Source organism: Sinocyclocheilus grahami, unplaced genomic scaffold (assembly GCF_001515645.1).
Source record: "Sinocyclocheilus grahami isolate Dianchi unplaced genomic scaffold, SAMN03320097.WGS_v1.1 scaffold2254.1, whole genome shotgun sequence".
Taxonomy (NCBI): Eukaryota; Metazoa; Chordata; class Actinopteri; order Cypriniformes; family Cyprinidae; genus Sinocyclocheilus; species Sinocyclocheilus grahami.
Window position 1 is genome coordinate 19,323 of NW_015507433.1, and position 27,756 is coordinate 47,078.

Below are 27,756 nucleotides of genomic sequence, written 5' to 3' on the forward strand. Positions count from 1 at the left end.
GTGTGTGTGAGAGTGTGTGTGTGTGTGTGTGTGTGTGTGTGAGAGAGCGTGTGTGTGTGTGTGTGTGTGTGTGTGTGTGAGAGAGTGTGTGTGTGTGTGTGTGTGTGTGTGAGAGAGTGTGTGTGTGTGTGTGTGTGTGTCTGCAGTCGGTGTACGGTCTACAGAACGACATCCGCAGTCACAGTCCGACTCACACAGCCGCACCGGAAGTGAAAGAGCCTACGGAGGACGAGCTTCGCAACCAGGTGACACGACTGTCTGAGTCTGAGCAGATCTGTGTCTGAGAAAGACTTTCCGTTCTGTGGAGTGCACCTGTAGTTTTATTTCAATGCAAAATATAATTATTTTTTCCCTGACCTTATTTTGTTTGTAGTACATCATACAGTTACAGGTACCACTGATTGATATCACGTATATAACCTTTACTGTAAATGAACTCCATCTCTCTTTCTAATAAACTGAATACAAAATATTACTAACACTAAAATGGCATACAGTTTTAAGAAACCAATAAAGCCTTAAATCAGAACCAGATCAAAAATCAAAACATGACAGACAGTGAATGAATGAATGAATAAAAAGTAATAAATAATATATAATAAAAAAGCAGTAAATTAATAAATTAAAAGGAGGTCAAATCATTTTTAAAATCATTTTTATAAGGGCTTTTGACATGACATTCTCAAAAAATCAGAACAAGATATAAAATAAGACAATAAATGAATAAACGATAATAAAAAATAATAAAAAATAATACAAATAAACTAATAGGAAAGCAAAATAATTTCTAGAGTAAATTATATGTTATAAGGAAATAAAATGCTTTTATAAAGCGGAGCGTTCCGGTGCTTGACTCTGATTGGCTGAGCCGCGTTCGAAGCTGTTGTAAATGACGCTACAATGTAACACACACCTTTGTTTACGTTTGTGTGTTGCTCGGCAACCACTTTGTAGCAACCACAACTGTTTCTGAGGAGCTACATTGTTTGGTGGAAGAATACTGTGTTTATTAATATCATTACACTTTATTTGCTCTGCTTTATTTTGTGAAACCTTACTACGTATATAACCGTTTTATAAAAGCAGTAATCCCCGTGAAGCCGTGGTTTACAGTGAATTTATAACAGCTAAGGTGTTTTAACAGCTAACAACGCCCCTCAGCTGTTATAAATTCACTGTAAACCACGGCTTCACGGGGATTACTGCTTTATTTAATAATTTTTGACTTTCATTTTTTAGGGCTCTTTTATAAGAGCTTCTGAGAAGTGCAAAAAAATCACTTCTGAATATTATAAACAGAGGACAGATTTAAATCCAATCAGAACCAGATCAAAAGACAGGCAATGAATAAATAATGATACATTATATATATACTACAAGCAATGAGAGCAAATCATTTTAATGCTTTTTAAAATGTATTTTTATAAGAGCTTCTGACATGACATTCTTAAAAAATCAGAATTCAGTTCCAGACGGATCTTGAGTGAGCCTGCAGTGATTCAGATTCATCTCAGACGCTGCTTTCACTGCTGATCCGTCATTTAGAGACTCTTCCCTGTGATTCACATGAGCCTGTGCTCCTCTCTTCTCTTCAGATCCAGCTCTGGCAAACACAGCTAGACAGACACCGGTTAAAAATGTCCAAAGTCGCCGAGAGGTGAGTTCCCTTGATCTAACAGCAGGGGAGCGCGGGGCACAAAGTAGCGCGGGTTAGTTGTAACACGCGTGGTCTGAATGTTTCCACACATGCTAGCATAACAAAACTTACAGTATTTACTAGTTACCATATCAACATTATACAGAAAGAAAATGTGTGCCAAAATTCTAAAATCTTTTAAAGATATCGCTAAAATTCTGGCTTAAGTACATTTTTCATCTCAGTTTTTATTATTCATTTAAAATGAGACAAATCTGCAATTATTTTAATCTACAATCTGTTATTTATGAGTTCAGATCGTTTTTTAATGCTTTGATAACTAGCAGAAGACACTGACCAGTTTTAAACTCCAGTTGCGCAGATGAGGAATGTTGTAACACGGTTACAGTGTGCTATTCTATGACATTAGCGACGTAATTTACACTATTTACTTTAATTCATTTGAATGAGAAACGGGTGAATAAAGACTGACAATGTTTAATGTTTAGAAATTATTATTTCAAGATATGTAAAGCATTTTTGCTCGTTTATGTGGGCCGTCCCAAGCATGGTTGCAATGTGTTCATTGTCAGATCATTTCTAATTCTTAAAAAACGCCATTATTTTATTTTTTAAAAATTATTTTATTTTATTAACAAAATATTTTAGTTTGTCTTGTATATTTTTTTTCATGCTCTCACTATACACCAGTGTTCAGGAGCTGGTCTTCTGCTCAGCAAGGCTGCTTTTATTTGATCAAAAATACAGTAAAAATGATGAAATATTATTATGATGTCAAACAGCTGTTTTCTGTGTGAATATATATTAAAGTGTAATGTATTCCTGTGATGTGCAGCTGTATTTTCAGCATCATTCCTCCAGTCTTCAGTGTCACATGATCTTCAGAAATCACTATAATATGCTGATCTGCTGCTCAAGAAACATTTCTGATTATTATCAATGTTGAAAACAGTCGTGCTGCACAATATTTTTGTGGAAACTGTGATGCATTGTATTTTTCAGGATTCACAGATGAATAGAAAGAACAGCATTTATTTGAAATGGAAATCTTTTGTAGCATTGTACCGTGTCACTTTTGATCAATTTAATGCGTCCTTGATGAATGAAACAACTTTAAAGTGAAATGCTGTTTATTTGTTGTTGTAGCTTGTTGAGTTTCTCGGAGCAGTATATCGAGTACGATCCGTTCTTCACGACGCCGGAGCCGTCGAACCCCTGGATCTCTGATGATGTCACTTCCTGGGAGCTGGAGGCCAGGTGTGTGTCCTGTCTTTGGCTTTTCTCATGCGTTTTCTTTGAAGGGGTTTAAAATGATTATTGCTCTTTAAAAACCAGTTCAGTGTCATGAAGCGGAGCTGTCAGCCTCGAGATGAATTTAGAGCAAAAAATGATGTGAAAAATCACCAAGAAAAGTGTGATAAGTGATGAATGATGGGCAGATTTGTTCTGATCGTCTCAGTAAAGAAGCAGGGCAGCAGCGGGTGAAGCGCTGGGGATTCTGCTTCGACGAGGTTCTGAAGGATCCGGTCGGGAGAGAGCAGTTCCTCAGGTTCCTGGAGTCCGAGTTCAGCTCCGAGAACCTGAGGTAAAACCCAGAACACTCTGATTCACATCTGATTCACATCTGATACACATCTGATTTCACGTCTGATTTCACGTCTGATTTCACGTCTGATACCACGTCTGATTAACATCTGATTAACATCTGATACACGTCTGATACACGTCTGATACACGTCTGATTTACGTCTGATTTCACGTCTGATACACGTCTGATTCACGTCTGATGCACGTCTGATTCACATCTGATTCACGTCTGATACACGTCTGATTCACGTCTGATACAAGTCTGATTCCTGATTCACGTCTGATTCACGTCTGATTCACGTCTGATACACGTCTGATTCACGTCTGATACAAGTCTGATTCCTGATTCACGTCTGATACAAGTCTGATTCCTGATTCACGTCTGATACAAGTCTGATTCCTGATTCACGTCTGATTCACGTCTGATACAAGTCTGATTCCTGATTCGCGTCTGATTCACGTCTGATTCACGTCTGATACACGTCTGATTCACGTCTGATACACGTCTGATTCACGTCTGATACACGTCTGATTCACGTCTGATACACGTCTGATTCACGTCTGATACACGTCTGATTCACGTCTGATACAAGTCTGATTCCTGATTCACGTCTGATTCACGTCTGATTCACATCTGATACAAGTCTAATTCCTGATTCACGTCTGATTCACGTCTGATTCACGTCTGAGTCACGTCGGATACACGTCGGATACACGTCGGATACACGTCAAAATGTCACATTATATCCAACTATATTAAATACATGTTTAAATAACTACACAAAAACGTAAATGTTGCATCGTATTCGGCTATATTATATTCAAATGTATTACATTTTAACATTTTAAATAATAATAAAAAAATATTACATTTTTAACATTTTAAATAATTAATTAAAATGTTGTACATCCAACTAGACTGTATTAAAATGTTTTGGAAATATTACTTTTTAAAAGAATTAAATAATTAAACTAAACGTAAATGTTGCATTGCACCCAACTATATTACATTAATATGTATTTTTTGAAATGTTGAAATATTTTTGGTCAAATCTGTGCAGGTTCTGGCTGGCGGTGCAGGAGCTGAAGAAGCGTCCGATCCGGGAGGTTCCCAGCAGGGTGCAGGAGATCTGGGACGAGTTTCTGGCTTCTGGAGCTCCGAGTGCCATCAACGTCGACTCCAGGAGCTACGACAAAACCACGCAGAACATCAAGGATCCCGGCCGATACGCTTTCCAGGACGCTCAGGTCTGTGCTTCAGCTTTACTCGGCTCACGTGAGGCTCTCGTCATCGTCTCCTGAACGCTGTGTGTTTGTGCTTCATCAGGAGCACATCTATAAACTCATGAAGAGTGACTCCTACAGCCGCTTCATCAGATCCAGCGCCTACCAGGAGATGCTGCAGGCCAAGAAGAAGGTAAAGCCTCTGAAGCGCCTGGAAACAGCCATCTAAATGTCCTCATTCTGCTTCAGTTACTCCTGTGTTTATTTCTGTTTAAGCCCTCGTCTCCCGTCACGAGGTGTCTGCCGCATCTCGTTTGTTTTTCTTCTTCTGTTCTGTTCTGTTGTGTCTGTTTTGTTTTGAAGTGATGAAACAGGAAGTGCTGATTGGCTGGTTTTTCTGTGATGTGGTGAGTTCTGTCAGACGGGTCGTCTCTTCAGTGTCAGAGATGTATAGACATGCTGGAAAGTACCACAGAAAATCATTTCAATCAGTCTCTCAGCATTACTAAATGCAAACTGCATGATCAAAATTGTAGTTAGTAATATAATCTGTTACATTACACATTTTAGGTAATGTAATCTGACTACTTTTGGATTACTTTTAGATTCTTTTTTTGTAGTTTATTTAGTATTTATAGTATTTTATAGTATAGTATTTCATTTTATAGTATTTCTTATTACCGTATTGACCCGAATATAAGACGATGTTTTTTTTCTTGGAAAAACGCGGTCGTCTTTTATATTCAGGGTCTAGACTTTGACGTGTCAATACTACACCCTCAACACTAGGTGGCGCCAAATACCCATAAAACGAGTGAAATACGTAATGTAATGCGTGTTGTAAAGATCGCGAGTAAAAACTAAAGAGAAAGAAAAGCTTACAGATGCATGAGTCGTGACTGTCGCGTTAGCCTGATGTGAACAAACTCTCTTTGTGATTTTAAAACGTAAGACGGTACCCAGATTTGAAGACTACAGTAAGATTTAACTTCTACTGTTAATAAGATGTTGGTAGGCTACTATTAGATGGATAGCCTAAATGTCCTAATTCAGATGGGCTACCGGTTTATCAAAAAGTGTATATTTTTAAAATGTGATTGTTGGTACAGTTTACCAGTTTTTACCATACTTTCAAAACAAAAATTAAAATAGGAAAAATATGCAATATGAAAATAATTGAAGACAAAATGTGTTTTACTGAGAACAAACAAGATTTGGTTTTTAAAAAGCCTTTTTCTAAAAGGTACATCTGGAAACAGGGTCGTCTTATATTCGGGCCAATACGGTATTTTTCATAATTTTTTAATAAAATAAAATTAGACATTTTAGGTAATGAAATCTGACAACTTTTGGATTACTTTTAGATTACTTTTGACCCAAATAATTCAAGTAATTTTTTTTTTTTTAGTATTTATAGTATTTTATAGTATAGTATTTCTTCTTCTTATTTTTTTTTTAGAAAATTAAATAAAACAAAATTAAATTAAATATTTTAGGTAATGTAATCTGACAATTTTTGGATTACTTTTAGATTACTTTTGACCCAAATAATTTAAGTAATTTTTTTTATTGATTTGTTTTGTTGTTGTAGTGTTTATTTAGTATTTTATTTTATAGCATAGTAGTTTATTTTATAGTATTTCTTATTTTTTTTAAATATTTTTATAAAGTAAAATAAAAATATTTTATTTGTATTATTTTATATATATATTATTATTATATTTTTAAGCTCTTTAAACTACCACGGTGTATGAAATAAACGTACCTTGCCTTGAATAGGATACTCTTGTTTCATAATTATATAAAAATACAAAGAGAAATAAAAATATTCCATTCTTTGTTATCAAGAACATGAAATAAATCATTTTAAATTGAAAACAATCCAAATGAAACGCTTAACTAAATTTGTTCTATTTGTTTATATTGTTTGATTTCTCTATTTTCTGTGCGTTCACAAAACTGGACGATGTAACAAATGTATTTAAGCAATAGTCCTTTAGGAAAGGAGAATGTAAAATATAAAAAAAATCCGGGAGAATCAATGAATTAGGAGTATTTTATTGCCATTTTGTGAATATGAAGTGATCAATTTAAAAGTAACTGTAGTAGTCTGATCAGGAGTATTTTAAAATGTAATGAAATCTAATATCAAGTATTTAATTATTGGAATCTGACGATGTAATCCAGCACAATCTTTCGTGTATGTAGCACTTTTTCTTCGTCTGGCGGCTTTGATCCCTTCATCAACTCTTTCTCTTTTCCTTCACAGAGAAGCAAGAATCTTTTCTAGGGTCTGAAGCTCAGGTGAGTTTCAGCTTTGCATTATTTTGAATATCAGAGCATGGATATTAAACTGAATGATGAGAATAGAGCGTAAACAGCTCTATAATGTGATGAAGCTACAAATCTGTTCATTTGTATTTCATTTTTAAGACATTGTTTGAATCAGCTTTACAGAAAATAATGATGTTAATGTTTATAATATCTTATAGATGCATTGAACAGATTAGAGCTGGACAATAATAGAGTTACATTAGTGACGATATAACGAGTCCGCTTTACATGAGCACGCTGTATGCTGTGTCCAGTGTATATATTACAGAGGCGGGGAAAAATACATTTGAGTTATTAAGAGAGAAAAACATTTTCAAGAGAGAAAATGTGAGAAAAAATTGGACAATTTTGTTTTTGATGATTTTAGTGAGTTTTTTGTTTTGTTTCGTTTTGAGGAGAAAAAATTGGAAGAGAAAAAAGTTTTTGGAATTTATTTTATTTTAGTTTTAGTTATTTATTTGTTTGAACAGAGTACAAATGTTGTTTTTTTTTGTAAGAGAAAACAGTTATAGAGAGAAAAATTTGGATTGTTATATTTATATTATTTATTTTTTTAGGAGAATAAAAATGTTTTTAAGTGTTTTTTTATATATATATATATATAAGAGAAAAACATTTTGAAGAGAGAGAATTTTTGAATTTTATTTGAATATTTATTTAATTTTTTTGAAGAGTAAAAATGTTTTTGTTGAGAATTAATTTTAATTTTGTTTCTTATTTCTTTGTTTGAACAGAGTAAAAATGTATTTTTTGTAAGAGAAAACCGTTATAGAGAGAAATTTGGATTTTGTTGTTTTTATTTATTTGTTTATATTATTTCTTTTTTTTTAAGAGAATAAAAATGTTTTTTTTTGTTTGTTTTTTTATATATAAGAGAAAAACATTTTGAAGAGAGAAAATTTTAAAGAGAAAACATTAGCATTTTATTTGCTTTTTTTTTTTGAGGAGTAAAAATGTTTTTGAGAGAATTTTTTTTTTTTTTTAGAAGAAGAACAAAATTTGATTTGTTTTTTTGAATGGACTAAAAATGCTTTTAGTGAGAGATTTTTGTTTTGTTTCATTTTGAGGAGAGAAAATTGAAGAGAGGAGTTTTTGGAATTTATTTTATTTTTGTTTTCGTTATTCATTTGAAGAGAGTAAAAATGTTTTTGGTGAGATTTTATTTTTATTTATTTTTTGAAGAGAAAAAAAACTTTAGAGAGAAAATTTTTTTTTTTTTATATGAGAGAAACATTTTGAAGAGAGAAAAAACTTTTGATGAGAAAAAAAAAATTTTCAGAGAGAAAAGTAATCTTAGGACTGAGGCTCAGGAGGCTTTTATGAAGAGCAGAGGAACTGAACTCTATTGCTTTCGTTTGGTGTGTGTGTGTGTGTGTGTGTTTCTCTCTCAGATGCCGTCAGAGAGTGAAGCGCCTGTAAGATCACGCAAACGTCACGTTACACGTCTGTACATTAATGCTGATGATTATAACGAGCATGAGCCGAACTTTTTATGTGTTTTTTTTTTTTGAGAGGAAAAAATGTTTTTGAGAGATTTTTTTTTTTTTTTTTAGAAGAACAAAATTTGATTTGTTTTTTTGAATGGACTAAAAATGCTTTTAGTGAGATTTTTGTTTTGTTTCATTTTGAGGAGAGAAAATTGAAGAGAGGAGTTTTTGGAATTTATTTTATTTTTGTTTTCGTTATTCATTTGAAGAGAGTAAAAATGTTTTTGGTGAGATTTTATTTTTATTTATTTTTTGAAGAGAAAAAAAACTTTAGAGAGAAAAATTGGGATTTTTTAAATGTGTATTTATTTGCTTGTTTGCTCATTTTATTGATTTATTTTTGAAGTAAAAAATTTGAGAATTTTTTTTTTTTATATGAGAGAAAAACATTTTGAAGAGAGAAAACTTTTGATGAGAAAAAAAAAATTTTCAGAGAGAAAAGTAATCTTAGGACTGAGGCTCAGGAGGCTTTTATGAAGAGCAGAGGAACTGAACTCTATTGCTTTCGTTTGGTGTGTGTGTGTGTGTGTTTCTCTCTCAGATGCCGTCAGAGAGTGAAGCGCCTGTAAGATCACGCAAACGTCACGTTACACGTCTGTACATTAATGCTGATGATTATAACGAGCATGAGCCGAACACTGGACCTTCTCCAGGACTTTCAGAAGAGCCATGGATCCTCCGGAGAATCACGCTTCTCACTCTCTCTCCAGCTCAGCTCTTACTTATTTTATATCTAAGAACATGTTTTGTTTTCTGCAAGCTTTGCTTCTGTAAGTGTGTACAGATCTGAAGAATCAGCGGGATTTATGATGAGAAATCATACGGTCACTGCCGCTTGATGGACGTGAAATAATGTACAGTGTAGATTGTAATGGACGCTAATAATAATAATATTTGGACACCTATAATTTACCATCTGTACATTAAACATGACGCACCATCCATAAGGTAATGTTCATTTATGGACTCAATAAGCGAGATGATAACGTGATGTGATTTATGGACCCTGAGCGACACGGAGCTGAGATCTGCATCATACAGTATTTCATTTGAGTTCAGTTTCTTCAGAAAACGACTGCGATCCAAAGATTATGAGCGGAGAGAAACGACCAGCTCATCCGGTCTGGGTTCCTGCGTTTATGATATCGATTCTGTACATAATTCCACAGTTACATAAATAAAAGGACTGGAGATGAAAGTGACTCAGTGAATCGTTCTGAATCATTTTGTGTTCTGAATCACTTGTGTTCTGAATCACTTGTGTTCTGAATCACTTGTGTTCTGAATCATTTGTGTTCTGAATCATTTGTGTTCTGAATCACTTGTGTTCTGAATCGCTTGTGTTCTGAATCACTTGTGTTCTGAATCATTTGTGTTCTGAATCATGTGTTCTGAATCATGTGTTCTGAATCACTTGTATTCTGAATCACTTGTGTTCTGAATCACTTGTGTTCTGAATCATGTGTTCTGAATCACTTGTTCTGAATCACTTGTTCTGAATCACTTCTGAATCATATTTGTTCTGAATCGCTTGTGTTCTGAATCACTTCTGAATCGCTTGTGTTCTGAATCGCTTGTGTTCTGAATCACTTGTGTTCTGAATCACTTGTGTTCTGAATCACTTGTGTTCTGAATCATTTGTGTTCTGTCACTTGTGTTCTGAATCATGTGTTCTGAATCACTTGTGTTCTGAATCATGTGTTCTGAATCACTTGTGTTCTGAATCATGTGTTCTGAATCACTTGTGTTCTGAATCATGTGTTCTGAATCACTTGTGTTCTGAATCATGTGTTCTGAATCACTTGTGTTCTGAATCATGTGTTCTGAATCACTTGTGTTCTGAATCATGTGTTCTGAATCACTTGTGTTCTGAATCATGTGTTCTGAATCACTTGTGTTCTGAATCATGTGTTCTGAATCACTTGTGTTCTGAATCACTTCTGAATCGCTTGTGTTCTGAATCACTTGTGTTCTGAATCATTTGTGTTCTGAATCATTTGTGTTCTGAATCATTTGTGTTCTGAATCACTTGTGTTCTGAATCACTTGTGTTCTGAATCATGTGTTCTGAATCACTTGTTCTGAATCACTTCTGAATCATATTTGTTCTGAATCGCTTGTTCTGAATCACTTCTGAATCGCTTGTGTTCTGAATCACTTGTGTTCTGAATCATTTGTGTTCTGAATCACTTGTGTTGTTCTGAACAGCAGAGGGCAGTGAATCGCAGTGATTCGGTCATGATTGGGTTTAAGTAGTTATTAATTCATGATCATTCATTAATTCTCAGAAGTTTCTTTCATTTTTCACATCATTTAATTTCATTCTCAAAAAAAGTTTTTTCTGCCATAAAAGCTGATATCATTTATTAACAGCTTGACTTTTTTTAATACTATAATAAAACATTTGATAATATTTAGAAAATATTTTATAACAAATATGATTTTTTTTCATGAATACATTTTGCAGGTAAAACACTTTAGCAGTAATTTGGCATTTCAACATTTCTTGTTGTTTCATAAGTTTAGTAAACAGAGTTTCTTCTCTTTGTGTCTCTGCATCATTCCCATGATTCCATTTGTGTGATTTCAGAGTTCTTCATTATTTTCTAACATCTTAGAAACAGACGAAAGCAGGAGTAGAAGCTTGAGTAGAGCTGTTCAAACTCTAGCCTGATTATAGAAGTTCAGTCCTGGTCACACACTAGAGATCTGTAGGATGGTTAGTTTTAAACGCATCTATAAGAGCTGTGTTTAAGAAAAAATAAAGGCAATCCTAAACGCATTTAGGATGAGAGATGCTCGCATGCATTCACACAAACAATACAGTAACACCAGCGCCACAAAGAACATAAAAAAAAATCTTTATATTAACTATACATTTATATTAGTTTATACACACACAGACACACACATACACACATGTTAAATATAGTTAAGAATAAACTCTTAAATTGTGAAAAAAAAAAAAAATTTTAAGTTATTTTCAAATAATAAAACCAAATTGGTAAACAATATAGAGTGGAATTATTACATATTTAATAAACTACTGTCATAAATGATGCCTTTTACTTGGAGTTTCTTCAAACCTTTTTTTTTTCCCCGTGACTGAAGTCAAGATATCTGGGATGATGCTTGTTAATTAACATCACATCAATTTAAAATCAAACCTCTGCCTGATCCTGCATGATGTCTGCGAACAGAAAAAGCCAGAAGCAGTGAAAACAGCTGAAAACTAAAGAGAGAGAGAGAGAGAGAGACGTGTGCTGATCAGAGCCAATAGAAAGCTCTCAGTGTGATCAGATCCACATGCGAGTGACGGAGACGAGTTCAAACACACACACACACACACACACACACAGAGAGAGAGAGAGAGAGACTCCTCCAGAGAGCAGCATCACAGACCGAGAGAACCCGTCAGAAGCAGAGAAGAGGCCCTCGTCGGCTCCGTTCATGGATGACCCCTGGCCTCTGGACCGGCTCCGTCTCCGTCTCTGACCGCACACTCGTCCAGGTGAGGCTGTGTTTGAGCGAAAGAGGATTTATCAGCAGCTTTCATTCACACACTCCTTTCATCGCAAACATACTCTGCTATGCTTTTATGATCATAATCACTCAGAACTAGCCGTATATCGATTCATCAGCTGATGCTTGACCATTTTGAGGATCAGTAATAACCAGCTTGACTAGATGGATAAGGATATTTTCTGACTTTTTAAATGTTTAAAATAATTGGTTTTAATAAGCTGTTTAATTTCCACAGTATTAATGTCAAAAACATAATTTATACATCATTCATGGAACATTTCATTTCTGTTTCGGTAGGATGTTTGAACTATTTTTATTTAATTTTTTTACATTTGACTTGTTTTCAGAGAACATTTAAAAATAGCTTTCCGATAATGTTTGCAAAATGATCAAATAAAATGTACCTTTAATGTTTGTATAACCAAGATTAAAAAAACAACAACTAATGTTTACAATAATTATTTTGAGCTCTTTGTTTCAGAACATTCAAAAGTAACATTTCCATAATGTTTACAAAATGATCAAAAGGAATGGTAACGTTTGCACACCTAAGAAAAGTGCTGAATTTGTTCAAAATAATTATTTTTAATACTAAGTTTAATTTCCACAGTATTAAAGTCTTGAATAGTTTCTCAAACCGTTAGCACAAAGACATTTATACATCATTACTCAATGATTTGGATGCTGGTGTAACAATGTATCTACTTGTTTCAGGACGTTCAGAGAACATTCAAAAGTAACGTTCCTATAATGTTTGTGAAATGATCAAATGGAATGTTGCCTTTATGTTCGTATAACCAAGAAAAACATTTTTAAAACATTCTTAAGTGTTTAATGTTTAAATGATCATTTTTCTACAGTTCAGTGCATCTCATTTACTCTCACTGAAGTGAATGTGGAATAGTTCTATAATAGTTCAAACGGATTCTAAACTGAAACTGCAGAGAGACAGATGGACATGAGGATCACATGCAGAGATCAGAGAATCCGTGCAGAGCTCACACGAGTCTGGAACTCGAAATCAAACAGATCTCATCTAGATTTCTGAAATCAGAAGCTGGCTGTCAAACACAGAGACACTGGCAGGAGTTCCTGAAGATACAAGCAGATCTAATCGACCAAGACAACCAATCACAGCTAGCTGTAGCTTTAGATTTCAATTACAACTAGACGACGCACACACGCAACTTTAACAGTTTGAGCTCTAGAAACGGTGTGAAATCAGATCATTAGAGTATCTGCAGGCTCTTTCATGTGCTTTCTGGTGGATCTGCACATACACTGGAATAGTTTCATTAGCAGAAACAAAGCTTTCCAGCTGCTGGCAATTACACGTGTGTGTGTGTGTGTGTGTTGGGTGACAGGAGTGTATTGTGGTTGATGTGGGCGTCTCGAGTGCCGCTGCATTCGCTGTGAACTTTCAGAAGTGTGTTATTTATTACATTATCATTTTTAATACTTTTGCCTGCTGCTGCCTTTTTGTAAAAGCAATGACAATTGAAATAATGAATTAGAGTGACAAACTGTGTATTTTCAATTGTCTCATCCAATCAAAATCAGTCCGTTTTATGACTGTATTTTGTACATATTTATATATTATGGCAAACTATCTACACTCTTGAAAGAAAAGGTTCTAGATTAAACCCCACTGAACCATTTTCTCGAAGAGTGTAATTGGCGGTTTTCGTGTCCCTTCCTGTGACCCCTCCCATCTTCCTCGACCCTAAACAAAGGTCACGACCTTTCCTTTCCCCTCAAATGGTTTTTAGTAAGCGAACTAAACTTTGCCAATGCTTTAAGACCCTCAAAATACACATCCTTTATTTCTATTATCTTCTATGTTTTAATATTATTTTTAAGAGGGATAACCATTTTTAAAAAGTTACACAAACTGTGTATTTTCAATTGTCTCATCCAATCAAAATCAGTCCGTTTTATGACTGTATTTTGTACATATTTATATATTATGGCAAACTATCTACACTCTTGAAAGAAAAGGTTCTAGATTGAACCCCACTGAACCGTTTTCTCGAAGAGTGTAATTGGCGGTTTTCGTGTCGCTTCCTGTGACCCCTCCCATCTTCCTCGACCCTAAACAAAGGTCACGACCTTTCCTTTCCCCTCAAATGGTTTTTAGTAAGCGAACTAAACTTTGCCAATGCTTTAAGACCCTCAAAATACACATCCTTTATTTCTAATATCTTCTATGTTTTAATATTATTTTTAAGAGGGATAACCATTTTTAAAAAGTTACATGTTTCGGGTTTTGTATGGAGTCCCATTAGGTGTCAAAAGTACTTTTTGTAAAATGATCTATGGAGTTAAATTAGTGTCAAAACAACTTTGTAAAACATATTTTGCCAACACTTTTGGGACTGAATTTTGTTGATGAACATGAATATGTATGTCTATTGATGATCCATCGCAGCATGAAAAACATCAGTTAATAATTTATTTTGTTTGAGATTTTTCAGAGTAATATTTATGAATTTGGATTGTTTTTGAGCAATCATGAGTTATAAATTCAAAGGAATTTAATGAAACTCCTTTCATTCCAATGGTGTTAATACTGATAATTCTCAGATTATATGTCTTTATAAATTTCACACAATGATATTAAAATAAGGTTTCTCATCAGTGTAAAAAAAATGTAAAAAAATTTGCACCAGTTTTTTTTTGTGGTTCATATGTAACAAATATAGACAAGAGTTTCCTCTCAAACGAGAGCTTCATCTTATCAGATGAGGGAGAAACATGTCTGACAGGTCAAATAAAGCTGGAATGACTAAATCAAACAAGCGTCTCCACCATCGTGACCTTCAGCAGCTCTGGAGACACTCCGAGAGACGGAGCTGCAGTCATCGACTCTCAGTGACGCTGTATGTCTTGTGCAACAAAACACAAGGAGTTTAAGACAGAGCGAGTTCAGGGGCATGAGATTTATGAGGCGTCTGCACCGAGGTCGCGAAATCAAACTCCGTATCCCCAACACTAAAACAACGACTCTCATTCATCATCTTCATGCAAACAGCCCTTGTTCTGCTGACTGTGAACAACAGCGAGTGTAGACGAGACTCCCAGAGCCGTCAGGCTTCAGAGAGGAAAAACAAAAGCCCGTCGTTCCTGGAGATTTCTAATCAAGAACAGGAAAAACTTAAAAAGGAAGGTTCAACCTTGACGCTCTCTGGAATGAAAGCGAGGGGCTTTGATTCACGAAAAAGAGCCGCTTTGTAAATATTTCGTTTATGGGAATGAATCAGATTTGTTTTTCCTTCCGGCGATGCCACATCTGTGCTAAAGATGCGTGATTGACGGATCGCTCGCTCTCGTTCCACAGCCGTAATCATTCAGGCTGCCGCCGAAACTCTGCTGAATGCAGACAAAGTGACAAATTAAAGTTAATCTGTGACTTCCTGTCTTCACAGGAAACAAAGTGCAAGCTCAGGGTGAAACGCTTCGACCCCAGAAAGAACACGAGGAGAGATTCAGTCAAACTGAACGGTCAGAACTGTAGGGTCATATAACATTGAGTCCCACTGAATGTGTTTTTAATCATGGTTTTAAAATGCGAGTGTGTTTGTGCATGAGTGAGAGAGTGTGTGAGAAACTGAAATTCTAATTCAGGAATTGAATCGGAATTTAAAAGCCATCATTTCAGTTCAGTTCTGAATGGCGCTCAGCCCCTGGTTTGTAGTGTGATAACTACTCTATTAATAGTGGAGTCACATCACAACTATATGATATGGACTTTTTAATCTCACAATTCAGATTTTTTCCCCCCTTGCAATTCTGGGTTTATATCTCACATTTCAGAACTTTTCTCACAATCCGAGAGCATTCTGACCCTCTATAGACAGCAAGAAAACTACCACGTTCAATGCCCAGAAAGGAAGTAAGGACATCATTAAAATAGTCCATGTGACATCAGTGGTTCAACCATCATTTTATGAAGGTATTTTATGAAGTTTATGAACCATGCATAATCTAGATTTAAACTGACAGAGTGTGCCTGCCTCCCGAACAATGCTAGGTAGATTGTTCCTATTGAGTTTGGGCGGTAAATAGGAAAAGGATCTGCCGCCCGCAGTTGATTTTGATATTCTAGGTATTACCAAAGATTCCTAACTGATGACGAGGAATTAACAGAGCAGCCATCAAGTGTTAGACAGTGTTCTAGATTATTACATGCAGAGGTTTTTGGTCCAATAATTAACACCTGCTTTTTTCAGAATATAGCAGTAGGAAATGACTAGTTATCCAGTTTTTTTTATATCAACTATGCATTCCGTTAGTTTTGCAAATTGGTAGGTTTCGTTGGGCCATAAAGAAATATAGAGCTGAGTATCAACATAACAGTGGAAGCTAACACCATATTTCTTGATGATATCTCCCAAGGGTAACATGTAAAGCGTGAAAAGCGACGGTCCTAGTACTGAGCCTTGTGGCACTCCATTCTGCACTTGTGATCAATAAGATACCCCTTCATTCACTGCTACGAATTGATGACGGTCAAATAAGTAAGATTTGAACCATGACAATGCAATTCCACTATTTCCAACAAAGTTTTCTAGTTTATTCAAAAGAATGTTGTGGTCGATAGTGTCAAACGCAGCGCTAAGATCCAGTAGCACTAATAGAGAGATACAACCACGATCAGATGATAAGAGCAGGTCATTTGTAACTCTAATGAGAGCAGTCTCGGTACTATGATAGGGTCTAAATCCTGACTAAATCTAAGAAGGAACATAGCTGACAGGATACTGCCTTTTCTAGTCTCTTTGACAGAAAAGGTAGATTTAAGATCGGTCTGTAATTAACTCATTCTCTAGAGATAAAAGAAACGGTAGGCGTGAATGAAGTGTACATAGTATTTGTGGTGACAACTATTAAAAAGTCTAACCCTAAACCATAACCCTAGTCTAGTTAACCCTAACCCTTTTCCTCAGTGACATGATTAAATCAGAGTTGGAGTTTGTCTTTTAGTTTGGAGCTCAACTAGTGAAATTAATCTACTTTCAGCATAAAAGCATTTCATGTTTAGTCTTTCCTGTATTAAGCAACAAAAGAGAGCAAAAATATTGCTGATGGCATGATCTTATACTCACAGGTGTGTGTAATGATCAGGGGTCAGGAGGTCAGCTGCTCGTCTCCTGTCCTCATCTCATGACTTCCTGTCAGACAGGATGTGGTTTCTGATGTTTTAACAGTTTCTATCTCTCTCTCAGTCTGTTCCAGGATGAGCTGTAAGGTGGCGCTATGGCTGCTGCTCGCCGGCCTGCTGTGCGTCGCCTCCACCGGCCGTAAGACCCGACCGCAGGGATCCATCCCGTCGCCCCACAAAACCGGCTCCAACACCTCAGACCGGCGCACCCGCAAACAGGAAGTGCTGGCCTCCAGCCAGGAAGCTCTGGTGGTGACGGAGCGCAAGTACCTGAAGAGCGACTGGTGCAAGACGCAGCCGCTACGGCAGACGGTCAGTCAGGAGGGCTGCAAGAGCCGCACCGTCATCAACCGCTTCTGCTACGGCCAGTGCAACTCCTTCTACATCCCGCGGCACGTCAGGAAGGAGCAGGAGTCCTTCCAGTCCTGCACCTTCTGCAGGCCGCAGCGCTTCACCAGCCTCACTGTGGAGCTCGACTGCCCCGACCTGCAGCCGGCTGTCCGCTACCGCAAGATCCAGCGTGTCAAGCAGTGCCGCTGCATGTCCGTCAACATGTCTGAGTCTGGGAAACAGTGAGATCCTGACGACGTTCCACTGGAAAGTCCTGCTGCTAATCTGAGCTGAAAGACTGCAAGGCTTCATCACGTCATCGCAAGACTGTCCTGCTGGACACCGGTCAATATTGGTCAGCACTAGTGTCCAACAGTCACTACTGATCACTATCGGTCAGTACTAGTGCCAACGGTCACCACTGATCACTATCGGTCAGCACTAATGCCAAGTCACCACTGATCACTATCGGTCAGCACTAGTGCCAACGGTCACCACTGATCACTATCGGTCAGCACTAATGCCAAGTCACCACTGATCACTATCGGTCAGCACTAGTGTCCAACAGTCACCACTGATCACTATCGGTCACCAATGGACACTAAGTCATCATTAGTCACTATCGGTCATCATCGGACACCATCAGTCACCTATGGTCTCAAACAGTCACTAGAGAGTGTGTGGAAATGACTGACGTGCAGAGAATTGACTAAACACTGAACTCTATCCAGGAGCTGCTGCCTGTGTGACGACTGATGATAGTGAACACCAAACATGCATAACTAGACTGATTATAGAGATTCTATGGAAATATGGAACAGCTAAAGTATAAATATGTAGAGAAACAACTGAAGTCTATATTAAAAATATTGAGTTCTATTCTTGTCTTCTGTTCTTGAGGAGTTCAGTCCAGAGCTGACATGGGAAAACTAGCCTTGATGTGGTTTAATCCAGTTGGGTTTTCTCCATTGGTTAGTACAGTTATCTTGCAGTAGAGCTTGATTTGCACCATTTAAAAACCCTGGAAGATTCACATTATTACGTTTGAGAACCTGTGATCAATCCAATGCAGATCCAATGCAAATCTGCTGATTTTTGTGGGGAAAATTGGTGTACTGGATATAAAGGCCCGTTCACACCAGGAATGATAACGATGACAAAGTTTCAATAATCGCTGTAACTATAAGAGAATAGTGGAGTCACATCACAACTATAAGATTTGGAGTTTTAATCTCACAATGTTGACTTTTTTCCTTGCAATTCTGGGTTTATATCTCACAGTTCAGAATTTTTCTCACAATTCAGAATTGTAAGATATTAAGTCAGAAATCAGAGAAAAGTCATTCATTCTTTTTTAATTTATATCTTGTAGTTATGACATTTTTCACAGAACTGAGTTCATATCTCAATTTTGAGATTATATCACGCAGAAAGGAGAAAAAAGGCAGAATTGCAAAATATAAGCATGCAATTGCGAGAAAAGGTAAAAATTGTCAGATTAAAAAAAAGTCGCAATTACCTTTTTTTTTATTTAATGGTAGAAACAAAAACAATTGCAAGATGTAAACAGAATTCAGAGAAAAGTAGTCAATTGTGAGAATTGCAAGAAAAAGTCAGTTTATCTCTTGCAATTCTGACTTTTTTCTCTGAATTGCAAGTTTTCCTCGCAATTGAGTTTCTTGCATGCAAATGACGTTTTTCTCAGAATTAAGAAAACGGTGATATAAACTTTATAAAATGTAGAATTGAGATAAGTTGCAATTACCTTTATTTATTATGATGTCGCAGAAACCGGCTTCCATAAGATAACGATGATTTTCAGAGTGATTTTTTTGTTAAGTGTGTGCTTATAAGAAACTGCGTTACTGTCTACTGTACGTGCATTATTTCCATTATCTGGAAGAGTGATGGACATTTCAAAGTACTTCCCTCATTTTGACATGAATAGTATTTCCCTGCTTTGAAACCTTCCAGTAAAGGGAAGAAAAAAAACGTGTAAAATATCCACATAAAAACAAACCGGGAAAGAGACGTGGATGAGGATTTGGGGAGATTCGTATGCATTCCAGTGAATTTTTTTAATGGGATATGTTCATTAAATCATAAGAACAGACCATGAGAATGCAATATCTGTTGCCTTTCCCATATTGTTAATCCTATTATTTGAAATGAAGTTTTTGGTGTGAACATCCCTTTAACATGGTGAAATGTGTTAAACTGAGCTAGAGTCTTGAACTCTTATTAGTGTCTGAATAATAACCAACAAAATGAACCAAAATGCTTGTTTGAGAATCCTGAAGAGATTCATAAGATAAGATTCCCATGGCGAATATGTAAGTAAATCTCCAATCGTGTCAAATAAATTAAAATGTCTGAATTTATTAATCCCTTTATTTTACATAAATTACACTCTTCTCAAAACGTTCCGATACAAACAGTTATTGCACATGGAGCGCAGACACCCATCCACACCTCCGACACGCACATGCTAAAAACAAACCAGAATGCTACATATAGATGTTAATATAATTTACATTAATTTAAAAAACATCCTCTTAAATACATCGAGTGAGTGAGTGAATGAGTGGATGCAGAAAAACCAGAAAACAATCTTGCATAATTTCACAAAAACACTGAGTTAATTCCTGATCGTTCGCCGCTGTCTGATCTGACTCCTACTGTACATACTGGAGTGTCTCTTTTAGGTCCTGTAGAACTGGAGTGTGCTTTGAACATGTTAACTGGGCTGAAGACTACAGGACTAAACTGCACTAACTAGTGTTGGTTTAAAAGCGTCTGACGGTGCCGATGTTTAAAATGAAGATGCATCGGAAATCCTGATTCTCGCGCCTTTTCTGATCTGTTAAAAATAAAATTTATTTTTTTAAATTTTTTTTATTATATTGCTTCCGTCCTCCAGTATGTACGGTGGAGCAAACGTCTGATATGTTCATCCGTCAGGACACAGGATATGACATCACATTCAGACGGCGGATCACTTCCTGTGTGGTACGGCAGATAACACCGAAGCTGCTGCGAGAGCGATTTACAGATGAAACGGCACAAGAGCGTCCGTCTGTCAGTTCACATCCGCCTCAGATCTTCATGCCCAGCTTTGCTTTCTGAGAGGAAATAAGGACACTCATTTAGTGATGAAAGCACAAGCAGCACTCACAATCTCAATTTACATCCCGAAAGTAAATCTGCATGTGAATGTCTCGTAGCTCACTGGAAACACTTTTATAACGGTCAGTGCAGTTGCTGTAGGACTAAAGCCGCATGACAAGTTCTTATAATTCTAAGAATTATCATCTCAGGATCATGAGGAGCGATTAGAGATGAGCATCCAAACTACAGAGTCAAAGCATCTGAGCTCATATACTTATGGCCGTCAAAATGTGTTACTCATGGAAGCCTGTTTCCGCCACTAAATAAACAATTAAACAAGGCAATTGCGACTTTTCTCACAATTCAGACTTTTTGCTCGCAAAAGTCTACATCTCACAATTATGACGTCTTTTCTCAGAATTTTCAGATATAAACTTGCTATTGCATGTTATAAAGTCCAATTCTGACGAAAAAGAGAATATTTTCTTACAATTGCAAGTTTGTCTCTCAATTCTGACTTTCGAACTCACATTTGCATGTTATAAAATCAGAATTGCGAGATATAAATTGTGAAGAAAAATGCCTTTATGCCTTGCAATTGTGACTTTATAATGCAATTGCAAGTTTAGATCTCACAATTCTGACTTATTTCACAGAATTAGTGGCATTAGTAGAACTGCATTGTCATGGTTCAAATCTTACTTATCTGACCGTCATCAATTCGTAGCAGTAAATGATGAGAAATCGATCACAAGTACAGTATGGAGTGCCACAAGGCTCAGTACTAGGACCGTTGCTTTTCGTCTATTGTCTTCTTGCATTATTTACAAACTATTTTCCTGTTTAACACTGTAAAGCTGCTTTGACAACCAGTATTGTATAAAGTGCTATACAAATAAAGGTGAATTGCAAGTTTAAATCTTTTTTTTCCTCACAACTGCATGATATAAACTCGCAACTGCGTTATAAAATCAACTGTGATAGTTAAGCTCACAATTGCAAGAAAAAAGTCAGAATTGTGAGATAAAAAGTCAATTATTTTTTATTCAGTGGCGAAAACAAGCTTCCATAGTAACTTTTAAAATGTAACACTGCCAGATGCATGTAAATGTTTTTAAATGCAAAGTGACTTTGATCAGTTCATGCACACTCTGGGAATCGAACCCATTATATGAAGTTGCATGCACATGACCTGCTGTATGAGCTACAGGAATATCTCAGCATCAGTGTTTTTGGCCTCTGCAGGTTCAGTAACTCACTCAACAGATATTCATGGAGTTTAATAAAGCATTTTAACCCGGTCTTTCATGTGCATCATTTCACTGTCAGCAATACACGTCATCTAATAGTAATGAAGCTCCTCACTGCATCAAATGGCTGGAAATGAAACAAACTGTACAGATTTCATACGCATAATGAATTAACTCCAACTACTGCAAGTATATACAAAGATATATACTATATAGCAGATCGCAACTGACTGATTGTTTAGCTCACTCTAATGATAAAGGCGACTGTAAGGCATGAAGATATTTCAGTAAAGCTGCTTTGAAACCATGTGCGCTGTGAATAAACTGACTTACGATTCCAGACGCGTGTTTGGGTTTGACGCTGTATGTGGCTTTTTCTTTGACCTGCCGGAAACTCTCCTCCGCCGCCTTCAGCCTGAGAAACACAACATGAAGAGAGACGAAGAGAGAGAGAGAGAGAGAAGGGAACAGATGGAGTTACTGATCCACACATCAGTCGAACTATATGCGTAACATTATAAAAACTTTCAAATAAAACAAGTGGAAGAATGGGACTGGATTATTAACACCATAAAAAACATTACTTGATGAAAAAAAAACCTTGAACTTATTTTATTTCAACTAGTTGCCACAGCAAAAGTTCATTTTTATTTTGTTCGAGAAACTAAAATAACTCAACACCCCCCAAATACATAGACCACATAAAAATAAAAAAATATTAAAAGCTAAAATGTGACGCGTGTCTCGAGTTTGTCTGATGTGAGTTCTGTTGGAGTCAGGAGGAAGTGAATGTGACCCGCAGGGTTCAGATACACAAACCAGCTCTAATCCCCATCACGGCACAAACCGTACCAGTTACCCACAATCCCCCAGGTTCAATGACACACACACTCACACACACACTCTCACTCACACACACACACACACACACACAGTCAGTGGTTTGACTGAGTGGCTCATACATGCATACTATACTTACAGCACATTCACGTAAAGAAACATACTATACAGCAAATCCAGTGGTTTGACTGAGTGGCTCATACATGCATACTGTACTTACAGCACATTCACGTAAAGAAACATACTATACAGCAAATCTCAACTGCTTGATTGACTATACTGTTGCAAAATATAACTATTATCATCAAGCTCCAATCTGATCAATGCAACTATAAGGCATGAAGATATTAGAAACATTAACATCATGATTTCCAGTCCATCTAACTGGACGGGAGACAGCTCTTCCTCGTTAACTATAACTAGTCCTGACAGATCCCTACACTGCTTAATCTGAGAGCTCGGAAGTTATTAAGATCTGCCACGCTCGGTGACGAAGTGCGGGTCATGTGAGTGGACGGACGCCAGGAGTTTCGTCTCTGTGACCTTAAACCAGTGAAACACAAACACCATAATTGGCCATGTTTAGAGTCGAGACGAATCCTCCGACGCGCCCGTGTGATTCTGGAGTCAACGCATTTATCCAGCTCTGTCTGAACAAACTGCACTTAAAAATAAACAAAAATGTTAAAAGTAATAGTTATTTTAAAATAATTTAAGAATTTTATTTAAAAATAAATTTTTTACTATTTAAAAATAATTTGAAAAGTATTATTTAAAATTAATTATTACAAAATAATAAAAAAATTATTAATACTTTTAAACTCATTTAATACGGTTTTTTTTACTTATTTAAAATATTATTAAAAATAGTTTCTACAACATTATAATATAAATATTAAAATATTTCAAATATTATTAAAAAAAATGTCATGAGAAATAATCAATCTGATGAGAATAAAGTAAATGTTGCATTAAATAATTACTGCATTAAACCAGATTTGCAATATATCAGCACTTAAACAGCTGTTTCTGCTAAATTCATGATCAGAAACAACTCAAAAGCAGTTGCAAAGAATTGTCTGAGAAAAACTCTTCTGATGAGAATTAAATATGGGATAATTTGATGTGGATTTTTCAAAGTGTACTTCTGATAAAATGCTGATTTAGAACCAAACATCTTAATGTGTGTTTGCATTCACACATGCTGCGGAGTTCATGATCAGAAATGACACAAAAGCAGCGAAACGCAGCTGAAGCTCATAAAACATGATGGATTCAGCGTTTGGAGAGAAGAGCCGTAACTCCGTCACCAGCGTAGCGTCTCGTCCGCTGGAACAGAAGAGCAAAGCAAACACGCGCTGCTCTGAGCGCCTGACATGTTTACAGGGAGTAGAATTATGGGCAGAGAGATGTTCCTCCTGCACATCAGTAGCAGCTACTTTAAACAGCAGAGCGGAAAAACAAACCAAATATAGTGGTGCTGCGGTGCGGGTCACGATCCGCTTCACACCCGCCTGCTCGAGATGAAGAGACCAACACACACAGAGAGAGAGAGAGAGAGAGAGAGAGAGAGAGAGAGAGAGAGAGAACGAGAGAGAGAGAACGAGAACGAGAGAGAGAGAGCGAGAGAGAGAGAACGAGAGAGAGAGAGAGAGTGGACCAGTTCAGTCTAGGCAGCACCGCCCTAGAACACACGATGCAGTACACAGACTCACTTCTCAATGCTTCAGTTTAATTGACGCTTTTTATGTTTCCTTAGATTGAAGAAGCAGCAAAAATGAGGGAGAAAAAACACAATATTCTGGATATTTTAAGGAACTGTAATGCTGTTTTAACCATCATGATATGTTCTCTTCTGTGGTATGCTGTTTGTTTTCTTTCTTTTTTTTTCACTTTCTACTTGGTCACAGTTATTAACTATATTACCTTTTAGGGCTGGGCGGTATATCGAGTTTGTACGATATATCGATATTTTCTTTATAAGCGATACGATATGAGGCAATACCGTTTATATCGATATGCAATAGTTTGATACGAGCGCATCTGAAAATATAGCGGAGGACACAGTTTGAGCTGCTGCGTAGGAGAGAGAGAGAGCGAGAGGGGTAAACGAGTGGAGGCCACAGACGAGATGCTATGTCTTTAACGAGCTGGATCCGTCAGTTTTCCATTCTAGTGAAAGTGTCAGAGGTGTTTGAGACGCTGACTGACTTTATGCTCTAATATCACGTGCTTTATTACAAACAGCCTTTTTAACTGGACCCTATAAACGAGGTATAATCAGCGCTGGGAGAGACTCAGTGTGAAGCTGCAGAGAGTGATTTCTGTTTAACACTGAGTCTAGTGCTGGGTGGTACACCGGTTCATACCGAATACCGGTGTTTATTTTTGTTATAATATTAATTTTTAAGATACCGCAACACCGGTGTGTGTCGCTTAAACAAGGTTGGGAACGTGGCACTGTTTGAGAGGGGTCTCTTTTCACTGCTGCACTGTGGTGAGGGAACAGCTGTATGTGTTACTAAGCGTGAAAGTTCAGATACTGAAGCTGTAGAACTAATAGAGCGTGATGACGCAGAAGAACTCATCCACAATATCCACACTGACCTCCACAAATATCCAGCGCCCCCTGCCATCAGCTCCCGCGTCTCACACACACCAGCGCCACTTTAGCACTAGATTTAGCCACTTTCAGACCCTTTTAGCGGCTTTCTTCCATCGAATATTCATACTGACAAACCTAGAGACTTTTCTGGATAAAGCTTAGCTATGGTTCAGTTGGAAGATTTCTCCAGTGCTGTCCACATAGCCGCTCTTTAGTGTAGATGCATGCAGAGTTTATCAGACGATGCTGTGATTATAAATGAGAGAGACTCCTGGTTAACATGTATTAAAAGGGGTCGTGTTTAGTCACTATTTAGTGTGGTATTTTTTGACAGTATTCACTCATCATGACAGTAAAATAGAGCATTCTAAGTCAATATACTGCAGTATTTCCTCTCAATCAGTAGAAGATACGGTTAACACTCGGTCATGCATGGAAAAAAAATACCGTCATGTACCGTGAAACTGGTATAATTTTGAAAAAAATTTTTGTCATACCGCCCAGCACTAACTGAAACCGAATGAGTCGTTAAAGCAGCTAATAAAGACAATCTCAACCGAACAACACGATTCTGAAAAACACCCCTCACTGAAGATGATCATGTGCTTTAATCAACAGAAATATCAGATTATACGTGTGCATCTCAAATCAGCAGTATTTCTTCACTACTGCGTTTCTCCATTCCATTGAGCTGCTCCTCCATTGTTTTTCTGATAAACGTGAGCTAGACGGACACTTGTGTCTCGTGCATGAAAAAAATTTAATTAAACAAATAAAAAATAAATAGAAAAAAAAAAAAAAAAGATTAATTTTTTTTACAAAAATATAAAAAAAATAAAATACAAAAATAAAAAGAACGAAAACAGAAAAACAATAAATTGGGGGAAAAGAATAAAAATAAAAAAACTAAAGAAAAACAATAAGAAAGAATGTAAACAAATCAAACAAAACTAACGAAATAAAACAGAAAAATAAAAAGAATTAAAGAAAATGGAAAACAATAAAAAAAGAGAAAGAACAAAAATCAAACAAACCGATAAAATGAAATAAAAATTAGAAAGAAAGAAAGAAAGAAAGAAAGAGAAAAGGACTAAAAGAAAACAATTGAATAAAGAAAGGATAAAGAGAAGCGTCTCACTAAAGACGCGGCGCTCAACCCAACAGAAGTTCAGCTTTTAAACTCGTGTCTCGTGTTTTCCTCGTCAGGCCTCTCACGATAACTTTTTGTTGTGCGATATATTGCCCCAGAAATAATTGCGATAAGTGATATCATTTTAAAGATCATTTTATGCCACTGAATATATAATCATAATGTAACAGCATAATAATGCAAGATGGCCAACACACTTCCAAATGACAACAAACTTGTAATTTGTAAGAATATTTAGATCGTGGGAATTAAGTATCAAAATATTAGATACCTTAAAAAACCTGAATAAACAGTAAATAAACATTTAACAAAAAGTGCAAAGTAACAAGTAGAAAAACTGAAAAATGCACAAAGAACATGGAGATTTTTCCGTCTACAGATTTTCCCCTGACCTTCTTTTCTCAGTAAATTAAGGCTGCACACTATTTCTGAGAAACACAAGCGCTACTCAGCAGTCAGATGTCCGTCAGATCGCTAAACAAGGCCATGTCTGCAGATGAAACTTCGTTTGTAGAAGCATTTTTTAAATCTGAACTAGCACCTCATGACTACACCACGTTATGTACAAGAAGCTGATAAAGACACAGGCGCAAGTGGAATGTACAAAACATGGTGACATTAATTTTTAAGTAAATATAACGGGCGATATATTGCGTCACCAAAAATGACTGAGGTCATGCACATATATTGCGCGATAAGTCGATATATGATTGCAACAGGCCTATTCCTCATTGCATCGCCTGCTCTCACGTTCCTCTACAGCGTGTGACGGGTTCGGCCCTCAAACCCAGACGGCGTCAGACTGATCCGTCTCTCTCGGCTCCAGATGGAGACCTCTGTTCCCGCGAGCAGACGACAAGCATTCATGACAAACTGGGGCCGAGACGCTTCTGTGGGCTTTTAGGTGCCACTGGAGGAGAAAGGCAAACACTTCAGCGGCAGATCGTCTGATTACGGGTTCAGCGCATGCGTCTCTGGGAACTCATCTATCAGACCAGTCAGATTTTTTAAGAGATTTAACCATTTTCGTGTTCGGGTCATTTCGACCCGGGTTTGTATGGAGCACCGTTGGGTGCCAAAGATACTTTGTTCAATTATCTATGGAGTTATATTAGTGCCAAAACACTTTAGTAAAATACATAGCCTTTTCCTCATAGCTCTCACACTTTTGGGACTGAATTGTGTTGATGAACATGAATATGTGGTTTGTTGATGAACCATTGCAGCACGAAACACTGATAGCTTTTATCATCTGAAATTGAAAGTTTATGCAAGTGAATTTATTTTGTTATAAATAAATATGTAGGTTTTATAAATTTAGACTGTTTTGGAGCAATCGTGAGTTATGAATTCAAAGGAATTTTATTAAATTCCATTAATTCCAATGGGGTTCATGCTGATAATTCTTGTACATGTTCTAATAAATTTCATACAATCATATAAATCAAATAAGATGTGAGAGAGAGTGTGAGAGAGAGAGAGAGAGAGAGAGAGAGAGA

At 36.6% G+C, this 27,756-nt stretch overlaps 3 protein-coding genes across 4 annotated transcripts in view; 2 read left to right on the forward strand and 1 right to left on the reverse strand.

The window, feature by feature from the left end:
- Positions 1-6,772, forward strand: part of LOC107574505 (regulator of G-protein signaling 7-like) — a 14,124-nt gene extending 7,352 nt beyond the window's left edge. The window contains exons 8-14 of the mRNA XM_016260961.1: positions 147-245; positions 1,596-1,657; positions 2,804-2,914; positions 3,117-3,242; positions 4,306-4,492; positions 4,572-4,875; positions 6,738-6,772. Of these exons, the coding sequence (XP_016116447.1) occupies positions 147-245; positions 1,596-1,657; positions 2,804-2,914; positions 3,117-3,242; positions 4,306-4,492; positions 4,572-4,697 (711 nt within the window). The 3' untranslated portion in view covers positions 4,698-4,875; positions 6,738-6,772. The remainder of the gene's footprint in view (positions 1-146; positions 246-1,595; positions 1,658-2,803; positions 2,915-3,116; positions 3,243-4,305; positions 4,493-4,571; positions 4,876-6,737) is intronic.
- A 4,917-nt stretch (positions 6,773-11,689) lies between these two features.
- On the forward strand, positions 11,690-18,119 carry LOC107574503 (gremlin-2-like). 2 transcript variants are annotated; one of them, XM_016260958.1, is made up of 2 exons: positions 11,690-11,799; positions 17,039-18,119. In XM_016260958.1, exon 2 carries the CDS (start codon positions 17,050-17,052, stop codon positions 17,548-17,550), a length of 501 nt encoding a protein of 166 aa, XP_016116444.1. In that variant the 5' UTR covers positions 11,690-11,799; positions 17,039-17,049; the 3' UTR covers positions 17,551-18,119. The 2 variants fall into 2 exon arrangements, with proteins under 2 accessions (XP_016116444.1, XP_016116445.1); XM_016260959.1 differs by having other exon boundaries at positions 17,049-18,119.
- Positions 18,120-19,663: 1,544 nt separating this feature from the next.
- LOC107574504 (formin-2-like) overlaps positions 19,664-27,756 on the reverse strand; it is a 35,538-nt gene continuing 27,445 nt past the window's right edge. The window contains exons 16-17 of the mRNA XM_016260960.1: positions 21,996-22,077; positions 19,664-20,426 (exon numbers count right to left, since the gene is read on the reverse strand). Of these exons, the coding sequence (XP_016116446.1) occupies positions 20,400-20,426; positions 21,996-22,077 (109 nt within the window). The 3' untranslated portion in view covers positions 19,664-20,399. The remainder of the gene's footprint in view (positions 20,427-21,995; positions 22,078-27,756) is intronic.

Bases quoted from the DNA above. Each gene is read 5' to 3' on its own strand.
- LOC107574503 (XM_016260958.1), top strand. From the start codon at position 17,050: ATGAGCTGTAAGGTGGCGCTATGGCTGCTGCTCGCCGGCCTGCTGTGC.